Here is a 20,245-nt window from a genome sequence, read left to right on the forward strand (position 1 = left end):
CATTCACTCACACACTCACACACACACACACACCTACACACCATTCACACACACCATTCACACACACACACACCTACATACATACCATTCACACACACCATTCACTCACACACACACACACACATACACACACCTACACACCATTCACTCACACACACACACACACACACACACATACACACACACACTCACACACACACGCACACACCTACACACCATTCACACACACCATTCACTCACACACACGCACACACTCACACACACACACACACACACACACACACCTACACACCATTCACACACACACCTACACACCATTCACACACACCATTCACACACACACACCTACACACCACTCACACACACCATTCACTCACACACACACACACACACACACACACACTCACACACCATTCACTAGGGGCAATTTAGACCCTCCAAGCCTGTCTGGACTGTGGGAAGTGGTTGGCCTTTACAGTTGCTAAAACTTGATATGATCAAACATTCACCAGTGCTATTTAGTAGGCTTTCAAACCACACCTGTGCAGTCAATTAGCTTCCCAACAACACCTGAGCATTCAATCAGCATTGAGCTTTACTTAAGGGACTCCAAAGAACAGGGCACTTGAACACACTGAGAAGGACTACTCTTACTCACCATGCCAAAGACAAAGGAAATCAGTCTTGAGCTCAGAAAGAAGATAGTGGAGGCTCATAATAAGGGGGAAGGCTACACTGCCATTTCCAAGCGTTTTACAGTGTCTAGAACAGTTGTACCATTATTGCATCATTGCTAAGTACAAGGTGACAAATTATGTAAGAAACAAACCTGGGCGTGGTCGAAAGTGCAAGATTTCAAGAACTCTGGAGAGGGAAATAGTCAGATGTCTACAAGAAGCCCCGGATGATTGTTGCTGACCTGGCCTCTTCTGGAGTTAATGTTTCTAGGAACACAGTTGTGAGGGCTCTTCATCGTGGTGGGCTTCAGGGCCATCGTCCCAGAAGAACCCCTTTACTCAAAGAGTGGCACATCAGAGCCAGACTGAGGTTTGCCCGTGAACATTTGAAAGGTAAAGAGTTTTGGAAGTCTGTCCTTTGGTCTGATGAGACTAAACTGGAACTGTTTGGGCACATGGATGTTGCTTATGTTTGGCGAAGAAAGGGCGAGGCCTTCAACCCTAAGAACACAGTTCCCACAGTTAAACATGGTGGTGGGAGCATCATGCTGTGGGGCTGTTTTGCAGCCTCAGGCACAGGGAGCCTTGTTTGGGTGCATGGCATCATGAGAAAAGAAAATGATATTGACATTTTTAGGGATAATATGAAGAAATCTGCTCTTAATCTGACAATGATCCAAAGCATACCCCAAAATTGGTCCAACAGTTCTTAAAGGACACCAAAACCAAGGTCCTGGAGTGGCCCGCACAGAGCCCAGATCTATTGAGAATCTGTGGTGGGTGCTCAAAGTGAATGTCCATGCTCGGAAACCACGCAATGTGGACCAGCTGGAACAATTTGCAATTGCATTAATGGCCAGGAGGCTAATAATTTTGGCTGTGTCATTTTTTGCCTTTTCTTGTTTCAACTCATCAATGCAACGCATCAATAAAATATTCTAATCAAATTTAGTGGGCATTTTGTCTTTGATATTTTGGAAACAAACAAACTATAAACACTTGTTGTTAATGGTCATTTCCATCGAGAAATCAAAGGTTTTGTCTGATTTCACTAGGGGGGCTAATAATTTTGGCCTCAACTGTATATAGTGCCTTTATCCAAAGTTGGCCTTGCTGGGTACTATGTACTAGGTACTATGCCATTCCCTTCCTGAGGGCGCTGGGCATGTGTGTGCTAGACTTCCCCATACGCATACAGAGCGCTGAGGGAGAGGGAGAAAGTGAGAGAGAGAAAGGGAGAGTTAGAGAGGGAGAGGGAGGGAGTGAGAGAGAGAGATGGTTGAGAGATGGTTGTGAGATGGTTGGATCCTAACATTACTGAAGCATTTGTGCAACCAACCATGCAGGGAACATCCTTTGTCTCAGAAATACAAAACTTCTAAACTACCCTAATATACATGATGTCTTACTGGATTCTTACCAAACCTCTCCACAGCTATGTGTAGATTTGGTGAGAGTCAGCTCCTCTAATCAGTGGACAGGGTAAACTGCCCTTTCTCCTCAGACTGTTCTGCAAGCAGCCGCACTTTGGACTTGTTTTGCAACATCCCTTCTGCCCTCTCGCCCTGTTGCCCTGTCGCCCTGTCACACTTGCCAATGATTTTACACAAATAAATGTGGTGTCAGTGTTACAGGCAGATTTCCAGCCTTGGACAATGCATCGATCTGTAACTGGATCACAGCTCGTGAAGGAATCTGAAAACATGTAAACTCATACTCTGTGAAGAAAGACAACAGCAGTGTGTAAATATGTGACCTATTTTCCTTGCATGTGCACATATGTGGTGAAAATATCCAGGTGCTGCAGGGTACTGGAATGGCGGGGGAGGAGCTAGGCTGATGTATGAACCATAACCTAACATAACCGTAACCTTTAATAATGCATTCATTCATTCATTATCCTGAACAGGGTCGCAGGGGGGCTGGGGGGCTGGAGCCTATCCCAGCATACATTGGGTGAAAGGCAGGAATACACCCTGGACAGGTTGCCAGTCCATCACAGGGCACACACACCATCCACTCACACACTCATACCCACAGGCAATTTAGACTCTCCAATCAGCCTAACCTGCATGTCTTTGAACTGTGGGAGGAAACCAGAGTACCCGGAGGAAACCCACGCAAACACAGGGAGAACATGCAAATTCCGCACAGAGAGGCCCCGGCCGACGGGGATTCGAACCCAGGACCTCCTTGCTGTGAGGCGGCGGTGCTACCCACTGCACCATCTGTGCCGCCGCATTCATTCATTCAATCAATCAATCAATCAATCAATCAATCAATCAAATGTTTTAAGAGTCAAAACAAAAATTGTGTAGGTTGTGTAGGAGCAGCCTACAGTGGCTAACATGCAGGACTGGGACCCGGGAGGTCGGGGGTTCAAGCCCCAGAGAGTTGGGGGTTCAAGCCCCAGCATAGCTACAATAAGATCGCCACAGCTGTTGGGCCCTTGAGCGAGGCATCCTTAACCTTGCTCCCGGGGGGGTTGCTGCCTGCAAGTGGGATCAACTGCAAATCGCTTTTGATAAAAGTGTCAGCTAAGTAACTGTCCAAAATCAATAATAAAAATGTACCTGGGTAGACTGAACTATGTCTGTTCATCTCATTTTCATTTCATCAAGTGTCCCAGCAAACAATAAAAACTGCTCCGAGATTAGAACAGCTGCCGGAACGGGTGCGCTTTTAACCAGCAGGGGGCAGTGTTTCTTCTGAACCAAATAAATACCAGCACTATACTATAGATAGCGCTGTGCGTCGATGTTGATCTAAGATCCAGCTGTCACATTGTGCTTATTAAACGCTGGTTTATACTCAATCGCTGTTCGATTTATACTTCATAAATTAAATAGATGTATAATCTATTTAGAATATAGAATATAGATCTCAGTTAACATATTTTTATTATATTACAAATACAACATGCAGCTGCCAGAGTGCTGCCCACGATAAACAGGAGGAAATGGCCGCCCTATTCTTACTTACTCTCCCCAACATCTCAGAGAAATTAACATACCAGCACCTGTACTGACCAGAGAGCGGAGTTAAAATGAATTAATGAATGAATCTCACAATGTTTTAACTAACCTTGTGAACACCACCACCTTTAGACAGCAGCATCCGCTAAATGAATGTAATGTTGTGTAAATGCTTCTCAGCAATCGTGTGCCTTCTACGGTTGCGTTTTATTGTTGTCTTACTTTCAGTATGAGAAAAGAAAGTAATTATCTATTCAATAAGCTTTTCTTTTCTTTTTTCCAAATAACATCCCCACCCCCCATACGCCCCCACCACCCGCTTATGGCGAGCTTTCGTCATCAAATAGAGTAATTTTGGCTTCTTTCAAATGTCAACAAATGGCTATTTGAAAGAATACAGTGGAAATACATAATCGACTCAAGTTTAGACAATATATGTGCACTATTCCACGCTGGGCATTACATTATGATTAATTCAAATTGTATCAGTTAGGAGCAGTAGCGGTACTGCTGGTGATATATTACACTACATCATCTTGATAAACGGAGTAAAACCGAGTTGTGGCAGCCTGGACCCGCCCATCCTGAGTTTGACGTATATGACAAGCGACGCGACCCGTCCCCCACGTACTTCCAGAACTACACAGACCCGAGACAAGGAGGTAAGAATGAACTTTTCCAACGCGAATCCCAAAATCTAACAAACACATACGAATGCGCCCGGTTTGAAACTCTCAATTATTAAAATAAAAATGGTTAAGTGTAAATCTCTCCGATCCATTTCGAGGGACACGGTAGCTAGCTAGCCAGCGTTAACTGAAAATGCCTTTGTTTTTTTTGACATGTGTTTGCTCGGTAGCCAGCGAAGCCAGTCAGCTTGACAGCTCCAACAAATCCCCAATATGTGGATTGGTATTTAGTCATAGCCATGTTGGTGTTGATTTTAGCTTCTTTCTCTTAATTATAATATAAGTGGCTAGCTTGCCTGACAGTTTTTTTAAAGCAAAGGAACTGGGGCGATTTGAGCTAGCATGCTAACGGCTATAAGCAGACTGCAAGCAATCGCAACAGTATTTTTGGGCAGTTGTCTGCGTAAACTGATCAGTTTAAAAAAACGAAGCGACATGTTGTGGTATTCTGCCAAATATAGCATCGTTTCCTGCTTCCCGTAAATTCATGATACTGGATGGAGAGCGCATGCTCCCGAGTGCAGCGCATGCCGTCATCTCGTGGATTACACACACCTGTCACTGTAAGATTCTGTTCCCTGGCATTTTATTCCGTTATTCAATGATAGATCGCACCGGTGTGATACAAAATGTTAAATCGTATTAAATATGCGCTATAACCGCAGATTGAACGGGTCCATCTTGACTACTTCACCTGTAAATTAGTTGCAATCAGCAGCACGTTTCTCCACTGGGAATGTTACTTGGGTAAGACGGATATCAATTTTACTCGCTGTCCGTGTTGTGGCTCTGACAGTTCACTGTGTGGTTAAGCATGTGGGGAAAACGGGTTTAGTGTTTCCGCGCACAAGTGTGACGTGTGTGTCATTACGGTTTTTTCTTTAATAATTTTTTTTTTAACTTTGTTTCAGGGCACCACACCAAACGCTCCATTCTGAGTGCGGTCGGCGCGTTAGACCAAGATGGCCGACACAAAACGTCTGGCCTTTTCGATAATTCAGTTCCTCCACACTGAGCTGGGCTCCGGGAACCTGTCTGCGGACGCGCAGGAGAGCTTAGAAGGTAGGAGGCCTGCTGCCGTGAGCACATTGAGCGTGGCTTCATCACTGGAGGTGCAGAACAGGTTTATTAAGCCTTGTGTTTGCGTGCGCAGTGGCTGTGCAGTGCCTGGAGACGGCGTTCGGTGTGTCTGCCGACGACCGGGCCCTGGCGGTCGCCGAGACTCTGCCGGAGATATTCGCGTCTGCCACACTCCAGGTGAGAATGCGGGCTGTAACGTGTGTGTGTGTGTGTGTGTGTGTGTGTGTGTGCGCGTGTGTGTGTGAGTGAGACTCTACCTTCTCTCCACTCTCTGCCGGAGATCCGGCTTTTAGAAGAAAATGTAAATGTGGAAAATGTAAATGTCAATGCCCTGGGTTGCACAGGGTAATGTGTGTGTGTGTGTGTGTGTGTGTGTGTGTGTGTGTGTGTGTGTGTGTGTGTGTGTGTGTGTGTGTGTTTCAGACTCCGGATGCAGAGACTGAGACCCCCCAGGTAGAGGCAGACCCCCTCCGACACGAGCCAACCCAGGAAGAGCTGGCACGAGCTGAGAAACTCAAATCAGAGGGTTAGTGTGTGTGTGTGTGTGTGTGTGTGTGTGTGTGTGTGCACAGGCGTGTGTGTGTGTGCAGAGATGCAAATAGCACTCCTCCTGCATAGCACTTTGAGTCTCTCTCTCTCTCTCTCTCTCTCTCTCTCTCTCTCTCTCTCTCTCTGTCTCAGGTAATGAAGAGATGAAGCAGGAGAACTTTGGTGCAGCGGTGGGCTTCTACTCCAGAGCCATAAAGATAAACCCGGAGAACGCCGTTTACTTCTGTAACCGGTACGCATGGCGTTCCTGCACGGGATTCCCGCACACTCCCGTCTCCATGGTAACGGTGCGGTTCCATGGTAACGGTGCGGTGCCCTGTTTGTTTCGGTGTTCCAGGGCCGCAGCGTACAGCAAAATGGGCAACTACGCCGGCGCGGTGACGGACTGTGAGCGCGCCATCGTCATCGACCCCACCTACAGCAAGGCCTACGGCAGGATGGGGTAGGTCCAGCGCCACTCACAGACATGGCCGCCTGTCTCCTCTGCCCCCTACAAACATGGCCGCCTGTCTCCACTGCCCCTTATAAATATGGCCGCCTGTCTCCACTGCCCCTTATAAATATGGCCGCCTGTCTCCACTGCCCCTTATAAACATGGCCGTCTGTCTCCATTGCCCCCTACAAACATGGCTGCCGTCGGTCATTTCAATGGCTTTTTCACCTCCTGTCTCCTTGTCCCTTGCCTGACCTGGAAATTGATCGAGGTCTGCCATCTTTAAGGAAATTCCAAACCTTCAAGGAGCTAGAGGCCAGCAGCCAGGAGCCCGAAGAGTTCTTGAGTGAGGAAACATTAGTGCATCATTTGCTTGAGTATTATTTTGAAAAACCTGGCATATAAATGATCAACCTCCGGATCCACCGCTCCCTACTGTGCATGTTTATCTTTCAGCAAGATAAAAAAAAACAGTAAAACCACGGTACAAAGGTGATGCATACTCAAGACACCAAATGACATACTAGAATAAAGGACACTACATATTGTATGAGGACACTCATCACAAATACAACACAGAATATGTACTATTTAGAATATCTGAGGTGGTAGCTAGCTAATTGTACAAATTTAGCAAGTAACATTTCTTTTTTTTCTTTTTTTTTTTACGTGGTTTGCTAATGTGCAGGGATTTGACTGGCTCCCGAGAGCTTGGTGGGTTTTAAATGCTGATTTGGCTGAGGGGCCGCTGTAGGACAGGTCGCTGGAGGACAGGCGGATGGGGGTGTGTGCTGCAGGGGGCGAGGTGGCCCTTTCTAAAGGAGAACACCCGTGTACTGCTTTTCATCTGTGATATTTCTCCTTTTGCGCTGGAAACCCCCCTCCTGCGGGGATGAGGGGGGAGGGGGGAGGCAGCTGAACATGGAAATGTGGTGATTTGGATCCCTGGATGTTCTGGTTGTGTGGCCGGTCGATGGGGAGATTACGCAGGGCTCACCTGCTGGCAGACCTGTGAGATGTAAATCTCTAACATTACTGTGTGTGTGTGTGTGTGTGTGTGTGTGGTATGTGTGTGTGTGTGTGTGTGTGTGTGTGTGTGTGTGGTGTGTGGTGTGTGTGTGTGTGTGTGTGTGTGTGTGTGTGTGTGTGTGTGTGTGCGTGTGTGCGTGTGCGTGCGTGCGTGCGTGTGTGTGTGTGTGGTGTTTGTGTGTGGTGTGCGTGTGTGCGCGTGTGGTGTGTGTGTGTGCGTGTGTGTATGTGTGTGTATGTGTGTGCGTGTGCGTGTGCGTGCGTGTGCGTGCGTGTGCGTGTGTGTGTGTGTGTGGTGTGTGTGTGTGTGTGTGCGTGTGTGCGTGTGCGTGTGCGCGTGTGGTGTGTGCGTGTGTGTGTGTGTGTGTGCGTGTGTGTGGTGTTTGTGTGTGTGTGTGTGTGTGTGTGTGTGGTGTGTGTGGTGTGTGTGTGGTGTTTGTGCGTGTGTGTGCGTGTGTGTGTGTGTGCGTGTGTGTGCGTGTGTGTGTGGTGTGTGTGTGTGTGTGTGTATGTATGTGTATGTATGTGTATGTATGTGTATGTATGTGCGTGTGCGTGTGCGTGGTGTGTGTGTGGTGTGTGTGTGGTGTGTGTGTGCGTGTGTGGTGTGTGTGGTGTGTGTGGTGTGTGTGTGGTGTGTGTGTGTGTGTGTACAAGGCTGGCTCTGGCCAGCTTGAACAGACATGCGGAGGCGGTGGGGTACTACAGGAGAGCGCTGGAGCTGGACCCAGAGAACGACACCTACAGATCCAACCTGAAGATCGCCGAGCAGAAGATGAAGGAGACGCCGAGCCCAGTGAGTCTGCGCTGAACCTGAAACCCCCAACCCCTAACCCCTGCTCCCTAACCCGTGCTCCCTACATCTAACCCTAACCCGTGCTCCCTACACCTAACCCTAACCCTAACCCGTGCTCCCTACATCTAACCCCTAACCCTAACCCGTGCTCCCTACACCTAACCCTAACCCTAACCCGTGCTCCCTACACCTAACCCCTAACCCCTAACCCCTGCTCCCTAACCCGTGCTCCCTACACCTAACCCTAACCCCTACACCTAACCCTAACCCCTGCTCCCTACACCTAACCCCTAACCCATGCTCCCTACACCTAACCCCTAACCCCTAACCCGTGCTCCCTAGACCTAACCCTAACCCCTAACCCCTGCTCCCTACACCTAACCCTAACCCCTAACCCGTGCTCCCTACACCTAAACCTAACCCCTAACCCCTGCTCCCTACAGCATTACGCTACATCCCTGGCCGTTTCACAAAACAGGATTACTGAGTTAGCTGGATAACTGTGCCCACAAAGCACTTATCCAGCTAACTCAGAAATCCTGCTTTATGAAACAGGGCCCAGGGCTGGCCAACGCTGTTCCTGATCCTGTTACCGTCCTGTAGGTTTTCACTCCAACCCCAACAAAGTCACACCTCATTCAACAGATGGATCTCAGTGAGCTGCTAATAAGCAGAGTCAGGCGTGCTGAATTAGGGTTGAAATGAAAACCAGGAAGAAGTACTGCCCTATACCGTGCTGCCATATACCGTACTGCAGCATGGTATTATCAATCCAGAAGATGCTTTTCGTCTTTTTGCTACAACTGTGTTTGCCATGAGACACAATCTACCAAATTAAAATGCAATATGCAAGTAATCTGCCATTTTGAAAGCTTTAGCTCTGCGTTGTTTGTTTTGTGTGAACTCTCCCTCTGTCCCTCTCCCTCCCAGACAGGAGGAGTTGACCTAGCTGGATTCCTAAGTAACCCAAACTTCATGAGCATGGTAAGAGGACATCTCTAACGGGCTCTGCTCTCATCTCGTGCTAAACGTCGGTACTATGGCTACTTCTGTACGGCGTTTAAAACAGCTGCCACTGACCGCAGTGATGGGTTTAACAGACAGAAATTACTCATTTGTGTTTTTTGCTTTTTCTTTTCAGGCAGCTAATCTAATGAACAACCCTCAAGTTCAGCAGATGTGAGTGGAATGTTGAAAAGCGTCCTGTGTAAATAGTTGAATATAATATTTATTATAATGTTAATATTCATCAGTTTCAGAAGGGATGAGGTGGGTGTGCCAGTCAGACTCTTCATTGTCACGAAGGCCAACGATTTTGACAAAGAAATACAACTTTACAGTTTTGAACCGGAATTTAGAGGAAGAATTGTGTGAGAGAGAGACGGTGGAGGAGCACGGAGTTTGAATCCCTGCCTATCATAACCCTCGCCTGCAGCTCTTGCCGACGTTGCCCTCCATCCCGTTTGCGGCCGCAGAGGCTGTGAGTGAGACAGGCTGTTCCCACCTCTCAGTAAATCCCGGTTCAAAACTGTAAGGTTGGTATTTCTTCGTCAAAATCGAAACGTTTGGATAACGCGTTCAGTGACGTCGCTGGGTAATATTACGCACACGTGCTTGGTCCCTCAGGATGTCTGGAATGATGTCCGGAATGTACAGCTCCCAGGGAAGTGGCGCCACCCCTGGAACGCCGGGATCAAACGACCTTTCCGGCCTCATCCAAGCGTGAGTTTACGCGCGCAGGAAGACGTGTGATTGGCTGAGTGTGTCTGTGCGCTGTGTGTGATTGGCTGTGTGTGTCTCTACACTGTGTGTGATTGGCTGTGTGTGTCTGTGTGCTGTGTGTGATTGGCTGTGTGTGATTGGCTGAGTGCGTCTGTGCGCTGTGTGATTGGCTGAGTGTGTCTGTGCGCTGTGTGTGATTGGCTGTGTCTGTGCGCTGTGTGTGATTGGCTGAGTCTGTGCGCTGTGTGTGATTGGCTGTGTCTGTGCGCTGTGTGTGATTGGCTGCAGGGGGCAGGATTTCGCGCAGCAGATGCAGCAGCAGAACCCCGAGCTCATCGAGGAGCTGAGGAGTCACATCCGCAGCCGCCCCCCCAGCGCCAGCCAGGAGGAGCAGTGACCCCGCCCCTGTAAGCCCCGCCCCCGAGAGCCCCGCCCAATAACCACAGCCCCGCCCCGCTTAGCCACACCCACAGCCCCGCCCCGCTTAGCCACACCCACAGCCCTGCCCCGCTTAGCCACACCCACAGCCCCGCCCCGCTTAGCCACACCCACAGCCCCGCCCCGCTTAGCCACACCCACAGCCCCGCCCCGCTTAGCCACACCCACAGCCCCGCCCCGCTTAGCCACACCCACAGCCCCGCCCCGCTTAGCCACACCCACATCCCAGCCCCGCTTAGCCACACCCACAGCCCCGCCCCGCTTAGCCACACCCACAGCCCCGCCCCGCTTAGCCACACCCACAGCCCCGCCCCGCTTAGCCACACCCACAGCCCCGCCCCGCTTAGCCACACCCACAGCCCCGCCCCGCTTAGCCACACCCACAGCCCCGCCCCGCTTAGCCACACCCACAGCCCCGCCCCGCTTAGCCACACCCACATCCCAGCCCCGCTTAGCCACACCCACAGCCCCGCCCCGCTTAGCCACACCCACAGCCCCGCCCCGCTTAGCCACACCCACAGCCCCGCCCCGCTTAGCCACACCCACAGCCCAGCCCCGCTTAGCCACACCCACAGCCCTGCCCCGCCCCGCTTAGCCACACCCACAGCCCCGCCCCGCTTAGCCACACCCACAGCCCCGCCCCGCTTAGCCACACCCACAGCCCCGCCCCGCTTAGCCACACCCACAGCCCCGCCCCGCTTAGCCACACCCACAGCCCCGCCCCGCTTAGCCACACCCACAGCCCAGCCCCGCTTAGCCACACCCACAGCCCCGCCCCGCTTAGCCACACCCACAGCCCCGCCCCGCTTAGCCACACCCACAGCCCCGCCCCGCTTAGCCACACCCACAGCCCCGCCCCGCTTAGCCACACCCACAGCCCCGCCCCGCTTAGCCACACCCAATAACCACACCCACAGCACAGCTCCGCCCCACAAGCCCCACCCTCTTGGCCCCGCCCACTTGGTTGGGCCACACCCTACAGCCCCGCCCAGCCTCACTTAGCCCCGCCCATTCAGAACCATACCTGTGTACATACATTCATCTGAACGCTTAAATGTGTTGTTCATTTCTCCTTCTGTCTCGTTTCTTGGCAGGTGAGTTTGATGTGAAGACAGGCTGTCCTCAGCCATCTTAATCACTTTTTGGAACTGTGAAGAAAGGGGTTTTACATGAACAGGGAGACGGGTTTTTTGTTTGTTTTTTTTGGTTTGGAAAAAAATGACTTGCATGTCTGGTCCAGTTGTTTTTTTCTTACCCATCATCTAAATACAAAGGAGAAGAAAAAGACCCAACAAGAACATAACAACAGCACTACAAAGGCCCAACAACATGAGAACAATCAACATAACTCATATAAACTCTACAACCTGAAAACCAACAACAGGAAGGACAACCTGTTTTTCCCTGCCTGGTCACAGCTCTACAGGACTGACACACACACACACACACACACACACACACTGTGTTAGCCACAGTGACACAGCTCTACAGGACTGACACACACACACACACACACGCACTGTGTTAGCCACAGTGACACAGCTCTACAGGACTGACACACACACACACACACACACACACTGTGTTAGCCACAGTGACACAGCTCTACAGGACTGACACACACACACACACACACACACACTGTGTTAGCCACAGTGACACAGCTCTACAGGACTGACACACACACACACACACACACACACACACACACACACACACACACTGTGTTAGCCACAGTGACACAGCTCTACAGGACTGACACACACACACACTGTGTTAGCCACAGTGACGCAGCTCTACAGGACTGACACACACACACACACACACACACACACACACTGTGTTAGCCACAGTGACACAGCTCTACAGGACTGACACACACACACACACACACACACACTGTGTTAGCCACAGTGACACAGCTCTACAGGACTGACACACACACACACACACACACACTGCGTTAGCCACAGTGACACAGCTCTACAGGACTGACACACACACACACACACACACACTGTGTTAGCCACAGTGACGCAGCTCTACAGGACTGACACACACACACACACACACACACTGTGTTAGCCACAGTGACACAGCTCTACAGGACTGACACACACACACACACACACACACACTGTGTTAGCCACAGTGACACAGCTCTACAGGACTGACACACACACACACACACACACACACTGCGTTAGCCACAGTGACACAGCTCTACAGGACTGACACACACACACACACACACACACTGTGTTAGCCACAGTGACGCAGCTCTACAGGACTGACACACACACACACACACACACACTGTGTTAGCCACAGTGACGCAGCTCTACAGGACTGACACACACACACACACACACACACACTGCGTTAGCCACAGTGACGCAGCTCTACAGGACTGACACACACACACACACACACACACACACACACACTGCGTTAGCCACAGTGACACAGCTGTACAGCTGCGTTAGCCGTTGGGGGCAGGTGTGTATAGTGCTGTGTAATTGACAGGACAGGATGGGGTTGTTTGTACTTTCATGCCTTTGCGGTGTTTGGGCGTGGTAAAGCACCATGCTCAGGATGAACCACAGCCTACACCACAGCCATGGGATCTGCTGGGATCCAAATCCAGGTTTCCTTTTTTTGCCTGTTGTGCCAAACTGTTTTTGGTCTGGTAAAGTGTTTTCGTTTTTCCAAATAAAGCTACATAAGGGTGAAATCAGACCTGTGACACATTTCTTTTCATAATTTCTTGCCATAAACATTTTGAAGCTGTGCAAGTATTTCCCTGGTTCCTGAGCTACAACCCCCTCCAAAAGTATTGGAACAGCAAAGCCTATTCCTTTGTTTTTGCAATAGACTGAATACATTTGGGGTTGAGATAAAAAGATGTGTTAAACTACTTGGAATATAGCACCTTTGGCATCAGACCACTCAATTTTTAGGTGAGCGAAATTATTGTAACCAAGGGTATTTATGTAAATGAAAGTAAATAACACTTAATATTTGGTAGAATATCCCTTGCTTGGAATAACTATCAAGTTGACATCACCAATCTGTTGATTCTTCTTCTGCGATGCTTTTCCAGGTTTTTGCTGCAGCCTCTCAGTAGTTGTTCGTTTCGGGGGTTTCGCCCTCCAATCTCCTCTTCAAGAGGGGAATTGCATGCCCAATCATTTTGAGGTCTGGTGATGAACTTGGCCAGTTGAAACCTTCCACTTTTTCTCCCAAATGAAGTCCTTTATTGTGTTAGCAGTGTGTTTTGGGTCATCGTGCTGCATGAAGTTCCTCCAAATTAGTTTGAACTAATTTCTCTGCAAGTTGGCAGACAGAATGTTTTTGTAGACTTCTGAATTCATCCTGCTGCTACCATCATGAGTTATATCATCACTAAAGTTATATCATCACTAAAGATTAGCAGTTTAAATTGTATTTCCCTCTAGGGTCTTTTCAGCGAACTTATCCCTGGTTATGGGTATGCACTTTGTTGTACGTCGCTCTGGATAAGAGCGTCTGCCAAATGCCAATAATGTAATGTAGTGTAGGGAGCCCACTCCAGAAGCAGCCATGCAAGCCCAAGCCATGACACTTCCTCCACCGTGCTTCACTGATGAGCTTGTATGCTTTTGGATCATGAGCAGATCCCTTCTTTCTCCACACTTTGGCCTTCTATCAGTTTGATAGTTAATCTTGGTCTCAGTCAGTAAAACTTTGTTCCAGTACAATTTTGGTGCATCTCTACGTTGCAAATTGTAATCCAATTCTTACTACTGATGAGTGGTTTGCATCTTGTGGTATAGCCTCTATATTGTTGCTCTCTAAATCCGCTTTGAACGGTTGATTGAGATAATCTCCACAGACACAAAACCTCTCACCAAACACAAAAAGCGCCAAATTAAGAAAAATCAACGGCGTGTTAAATTTGTGGGGTTGAGACTGTGGTTGGAATGAAGACCAGCACGCACAGGGGAGCCAGGCTGGGAGGCGCCTAAAACAGAGGTGTCCAATCTCATCCAGCAGTAACACACCTGGTTATACTAATGAACTAATCGTGGTCTTTAATCAAGACCTTGATGAGTAGAATCCGCCGTCTTAGTCCTGTGCTAAAACAACAACAACCTGCACGCACACCGGCCCTTTCTGGATCAGATTGGACACCCCTGGTCTAAAAGGTGCTGCAGGAACACTGAACACTAAGTACACCGGAGATTAGAACAGGCTCACACCTTAAGAGGTTTTAGGTGGCGTGCAGAACAAACGCACACACAAACACGCACACGCGTGTCCATCACGTGTGCTTGCACGTCCGGTTGGATTAACCGGCCGATGCTTTAAGCAGGTCAGTTTGCTTTCATTGACGCCTCTGATACACAGAGGAGGGAGTAACAGAAGAAGGCTCTATAATCAATGCAGATGTTCCAAATAAATATTCACCCAGAGGGCAGGAGCACAGCCCAGCCTCACTCACCGTGAAGGATCTGGGGCGTTATGAATGCGCTGGGTTCACACGCCGCGTACGGTAACGGACGGCTGGTGACCCAGGAGAGATGGTTTTGTCTGTTTATTAATTTGGCGAGCGCTCTTGCACAGGGAGGGCAGAACCGTGGCAGAACCGTGGCCCAATACACTCTTAACAGAGCCCTCAGCTTGTCCCGATTCCCGAAACTGTCAACAGGGACCTGAAAGCTCCCTGTGGATCACGTGGGCAACAGAAACGCACTCCCTCCCCTGTTAATCCTCACGGTGTCACTGGCCGCGGCTCTGCGAGGCGTTAGCAGCAATTATGGCTTCCCTCAGCAGCGCTAAGCAGCCCTGGCCGTGCTGCCGGGGAATTAGCTCCCGCCCTCCCGCCCTCCCGCCCCTGCCTTTAATCCCGCTGACAGAGCGGCTTCACACCGGCCCACGGGGGGTCGGGGGTCGTTGTTATGGAGGAGAAGCTGATCGAGGAGGACGGAGCCGGCCCCTCTGCACCGGGCCGGGGGAGGGTGGTGCTGGAGCGCTGGAAGAGCCTCCTGCGCCGCCTGGGGCAGTGGATCAGGGAGTACTGCCAGGAGAACGGCCTGCTGACTCTGTCCATCCTCGCCGTGCTGACCGGCTGCGTCCTGGGCTTCCTGCTCAGGTCTCTACATCTCTCCACGCAGGTACACAGCGCGAACGAACACCACACCACAAACAAACACCACGCCACCGCTAACAAACACCACCACTAACAAACACCACACCACCGCTAACAAACACCACACCAACAAACACCACACCACTGCTAACAAACACCACACCAACAAACACCACGCCACCGCTAACAAACACCTCACCAACAAACACCACCACTAACAAACACCACACCAACAAACACCACGCCACCGCTAACAAACACCTCACCAACAAACACCACCACTAACAAACCCCACACCAACAAACACCACACCACCGCTAACAAACACCACACCAACAAACACCACACCACCGCTAACAAACACCACACCAACAAACACCACGCCACCGCTAACAAACACCTCACCAACAAACACCACCGCTAACAAACACCACACCACCGCTAACAAACACCACACCACTGCTAACAAACACCTTTTTCCTTCACTACAGACAATAAAAAAGGGACAAAAGGCAAAAAAACAACAAGCTCAGGATGGGCAAAGCCTTCTTTTACAATGGTGCTACCTCAGACTACAGTACAGTCAATATACATTCAAATTCCACAGAATTGCAACAAACTAATTTAAAAATACACACAAATAGCAAGTACGAGTTTCATGTAAAACATCATTTAAAAGAAACCTGAAACCCCCAATGCTAATGATTTTGCCCAAATTGAGGGCAACCTGTAGTCGGTGAGGGGCACAGGGTGAGGGGCACAGGGCACAGGGTGAGGGGTAAAGGGCACAGGGTGAGGGGCACGGGGTACAGGGTACAGGGTGAGGGGCACAGGGTACAGGGTGAGGGGTACAGGGTACAGGGTGAGGGGTAATGTTGTTTTTCATCCTCAGGCCAAAATCTACTTCTCCTTCCCGGGGGAGCTACTCATGCGCATCCTGAAAATGCTGATCCTCCCGCTAATCACGTCCAGGTGAGCTCCACCAATCAGAACTCCCTATCCCCCACGTTCCACCAATCAGAATCCGCCCCCCCCCCCCCGTACCCAGTAAAACCAGTTTAAAGTGTATGCGTGTGAAATGGACCCTGACCTTCCGGCTGCAGTCTGATGTCGGGTCTGTCAGCGATGGACACCAAGGCCAGCGGACGCATGGGCATCCTCACCATCACCTACTACCTGTGGACCACCTTCATCGCCGTCATCGTGGGCATCGTCCTGGTAACCACCATACACCCGGGCACCGGCACCGAGAAGGACACCCATCACCACGGCAACGGGCCCGTCATGACCTCAGCCGACGCCCTGCTCGACCTCATCCGGTGGGTCACGTGCTCTCCTCATTATGTGCTCATGTTCTAGATGGGCTGAATGACCCGTTCTCATGTTCTAGATGGGCTGAATGACCCGTTCTCATGTTCTAGATGGGCTGAATGACCTGTTCTCATGTTCTAGATGGGCTGAATGACCTGTTCTCATGTTCTAGATGGGCTGAACAACCTGTTCTCATGTTCTAGATGGGCTGAACAACCTGTTCTCATGTTCTAGATGGGCTGAATGACCTGTTCTCATGTTCTAGATGGGCTGAATTACCTGTTCTCATGTTCTAGATGGGCTGAATGACCTGTTCTCATGTTCTAGATGGGCTGAACAACCTGTTCTCATGTTCTAGATGGGCTGAATGACCTGTTCTCATGTTCTAGATGGGCTGAATGACCTGTTCTCCTCAGTATGTGTTCTCATGATCTAGATGGGCTGAATGGTCTTCTCTCTGACAGACATTCTTGTACTCTAATGTGGAATGGGTTCTATGTGACATAGCCATATGTGACATAGCCACAGGTGACATAGCCACATGTGACATAGCCACAGGTGACATAGGCACGTGGAGCCTATAGGTGTGCTTTAGATATATAGACAGATGATTCATTTTTACATCGTGATAATGTCCAGAATGACAGCCGCTGCTGAACCCATAGGGCGGACTGCAGTGTGGAACACACTTCACTGGAGTCACAGAGCAATCATTCAGCAGGAAGTGAACAGGAATCCCAGCCAATCGGCTTTGCAGATCTGGTGACACGCCATGCCTTGTGGGGAAGGTAGCAGATGCAGGGCATGTGCTTGAGTCCGATTCCTCATTAAAAGTGTGAAAATCAATAGATTAATTTAAACTCCATTTGAATCTGCGGCAGGTGAGCATAAAATAGGCGAACAAAAGCAAACCGATGAAGGGCGGGGCCTCAGACAGAGAGGCTGTGATCGTCCCCGGGCTGCGTACCTCACGTGTCCTCCCAGACCCACAGTGGCCCCTGCAGCGTGTCCAGCAGACACGCCATCCACGGGAATCCCCAGGACATCATCGTCAGCATCTGTGGTCTCAAGAGAGATCACCATAACCCAAAAACCCCCCAAACTACTTAACCCCCAGCTCTAAAGCCCAGCCAAGCCCCTAGCCCCTAACCCCTAACCCCCTTTGGTAGCTCCTCCCCTTTCTCCACGTTTGTGGAGTCTAGAGAGAAAGACGTAACCGTGGGCAACGCTGGGGCACCAGTTTCCTGCCAAGAGCTTTGAGCTCTGTGTCTGTCCCCCTCCCCCCCTCCCCCCCTCCCTCTCTCTCTCCCCTTCCCCCCCCCTCTCTCTCTCCCCTTCCCCCCCCCTCTCTCTCTCCCCTTCCCCCCCCTCTCTCTCTCTCTCTTTCTCTCTTTCTCTCTCTCTCTCGCTCTCCTGCACTGGGAGCGATGGGTACCCCACCCCTCTGTTCTTTTTTTGCTCCGTTTGTTAATCGTTTCCCCATCTCATTCTTTCCAAGGAACATGATTCCAGCCAATCTGGTCGAAGCAACTTTTCAACAGGTAGGCAAAAGGTTAACCCCTTTAAAATTAACCAATCGTGCTGCTTCAGCTGGCCCCTGACTTCTGACCCCACAGTATAAGACAGACCTGCTGCCCCTGACCCCTGACCCCGCGCAGTATAAGACAGACCTGCTGCCCCTGACCTCTGACCCCTGAAGTATAAGACAGACCTGCTGCCGCTGACCCCTGACCCCTGACCCCGCAGTATAAGACAGACCTGCTGCCGCTGGTGAAGGCCGTGGATAAGGCGGTGCCGCTGAACCACGTGTACCTGATGCCGGACGACGCGGACCCTGAGCTCCGGCGGCCGGTCTTCCTGCACATCACGCCCGCCCCGGAGGTGGAGTACCGCATCGCGCCCGGCTACAGCAAGCAGATGAACGTGCTGGGCGTGGTCGTCTTCTCTGCCACCATGGGTGAGGCCACGCCCACCAGCCGCCGGCAGCAGCCAATCACAGGGCCGGGTCACGTCATCTCAGCGATCAACAATGCACAATGGTCGTGAGCGACTGACGACTTGCTTGCCAACTAGCGAGTACACATTACATACTCTAGCGAGTACACAAGTACATACTACTCTAGCGAGTACACAAGTACATACTACTTTAGCGAGTACACAAGTACATACTCTAGCGAGTACACAAGTACATACTCTAGCGAGTACACTACTGCATACTGGTTGTACACTCAGTGAGCACTTAGGTATTTATTAGACTATTAAGTCTTCTGCAGGTTTGGCGTGTTGTGTGTTCAGAGATGCTCTTCCGCATGGCACTGTTGTAATGTGTGGTTATTTGCATTACTGCCACCTTCCTGTCAGCTTTGACCAGTCTGGCCCTTCTCCTCTGACATCTCTCATTAACAAGGTGTTTCTGTCTGCAGAACTGCTGCTCACTGAATGTTTTTTGTTTTTTGCACCATTCTCTGCAAACCCTAGAGATTGTTGTGCATGAAAATCCCAGGAGATCAGCAGTGAAATACTCAATCCACCCTGTCTGGCACCAACAATCATTCCACGGTCAAAGTCACTTAGATCAAATTTCTTCGGTCTGAAAAACAGCTGAACCTCTTGATCACGTCTGCATGCTTTTATGCATTTAGTTGCTGCCACATGATTGGCTGATTAAATATTTTCATTAAAAAGCTGTTGTACAGGTCTACCTAATAGGAAGCGGTTTTGGACACAGCCAATGACTTTTGCCGAAGTCAAGGAGTACTTTTGATGGCAGAAATCATTTTGGGGGAAAGTAGAGGGATTGCTCAGGAAATGAGTGAGGGAATGAGATGAGCTGAACTGACGCTTGTTTGGATCCCAGGGCTGCTGCTGGGCAGAATGGGGGAACGAGGCATGCCATTGGTCAGCGTGTGCCAGTGTATCAACGAGTGTGTGATGAAGATCATCGCTGCTGCCATGTGGTGCGTAACACAGGTCACATGTCTCTCACACACACTCACACACACACACACACACACACACACACACACACACTCACACACACACACACTCACACACTCACACACACACACACACACACACTCACACACTCACACACTCACACACACACACACACACACACACACACACACACTCACACACACACACACTCACACACTCACACACTCACACACACACACACACACACACACACACACTCACACACTCACACACTCACACACTCACACACACTCACACACTCACACACTCACACACACTCACACACTCACACACTCACACACTCACACACACACACACACACACACACACACACTCACACACTCACACACTCACACACTCACACACACACACACTCACACACTCACACACTCACACACACACACACACTCACACACACACACACACACACACACACTCA

At 50.2% G+C, this 20,245-nt stretch overlaps 2 protein-coding genes across 5 annotated transcripts in view; both read left to right on the forward strand.

Moving 5' to 3' along the window:
* Positions 1-4,229: 4,229 nt before the first annotated feature.
* Positions 4,230-11,661, forward strand: LOC133129384 (small glutamine-rich tetratricopeptide repeat-containing protein alpha-like). 4 transcript variants are annotated; one of them, XM_061243434.1, is made up of 13 exons: positions 4,263-4,314; positions 4,803-4,904; positions 5,253-5,403; positions 5,495-5,598; positions 5,845-5,947; positions 6,103-6,202; positions 6,308-6,412; positions 8,105-8,228; positions 9,159-9,212; positions 9,370-9,407; positions 9,855-9,950; positions 10,239-10,357; positions 11,483-11,661. In XM_061243434.1, the coding sequence occupies exons 3-12, from the start codon at positions 5,304-5,306 to the stop codon at positions 10,345-10,347; spliced, it is 933 nt and encodes a 310-aa protein (XP_061099418.1). In that variant the 5' UTR covers positions 4,263-4,314; positions 4,803-4,904; positions 5,253-5,303; the 3' UTR covers positions 10,348-10,357; positions 11,483-11,661. The 4 variants fall into 4 exon arrangements, with proteins under 4 accessions (XP_061099417.1, XP_061099418.1, XP_061099419.1 ...); XM_061243432.1 differs by having other exon boundaries at positions 4,264-4,314; positions 8,090-8,228; XM_061243433.1 differs by lacking the exon at positions 4,803-4,904 and having other exon boundaries at positions 4,230-4,314; positions 8,090-8,228.
* A 3,667-nt stretch (positions 11,662-15,328) lies between these two features.
* LOC133129010 (excitatory amino acid transporter 5-like) overlaps positions 15,329-20,245 on the forward strand; it is a 9,637-nt gene continuing 4,720 nt past the window's right edge. Inside the window, exons 1-6 of the mRNA XM_061242814.1 lie at positions 15,329-15,544; positions 16,412-16,491; positions 16,623-16,838; positions 18,329-18,371; positions 18,577-18,787; positions 19,688-19,787. Of these exons, the coding sequence (XP_061098798.1) occupies positions 15,329-15,544; positions 16,412-16,491; positions 16,623-16,838; positions 18,329-18,371; positions 18,577-18,787; positions 19,688-19,787 (866 nt within the window). The remainder of the gene's footprint in view (positions 15,545-16,411; positions 16,492-16,622; positions 16,839-18,328; positions 18,372-18,576; positions 18,788-19,687; positions 19,788-20,245) is intronic.

Source organism: Conger conger, chromosome 5 (genome assembly GCF_963514075.1).
Source record: "Conger conger chromosome 5, fConCon1.1, whole genome shotgun sequence".
Classification (NCBI taxonomy): Eukaryota; Metazoa; Chordata; class Actinopteri; order Anguilliformes; family Congridae; genus Conger; species Conger conger.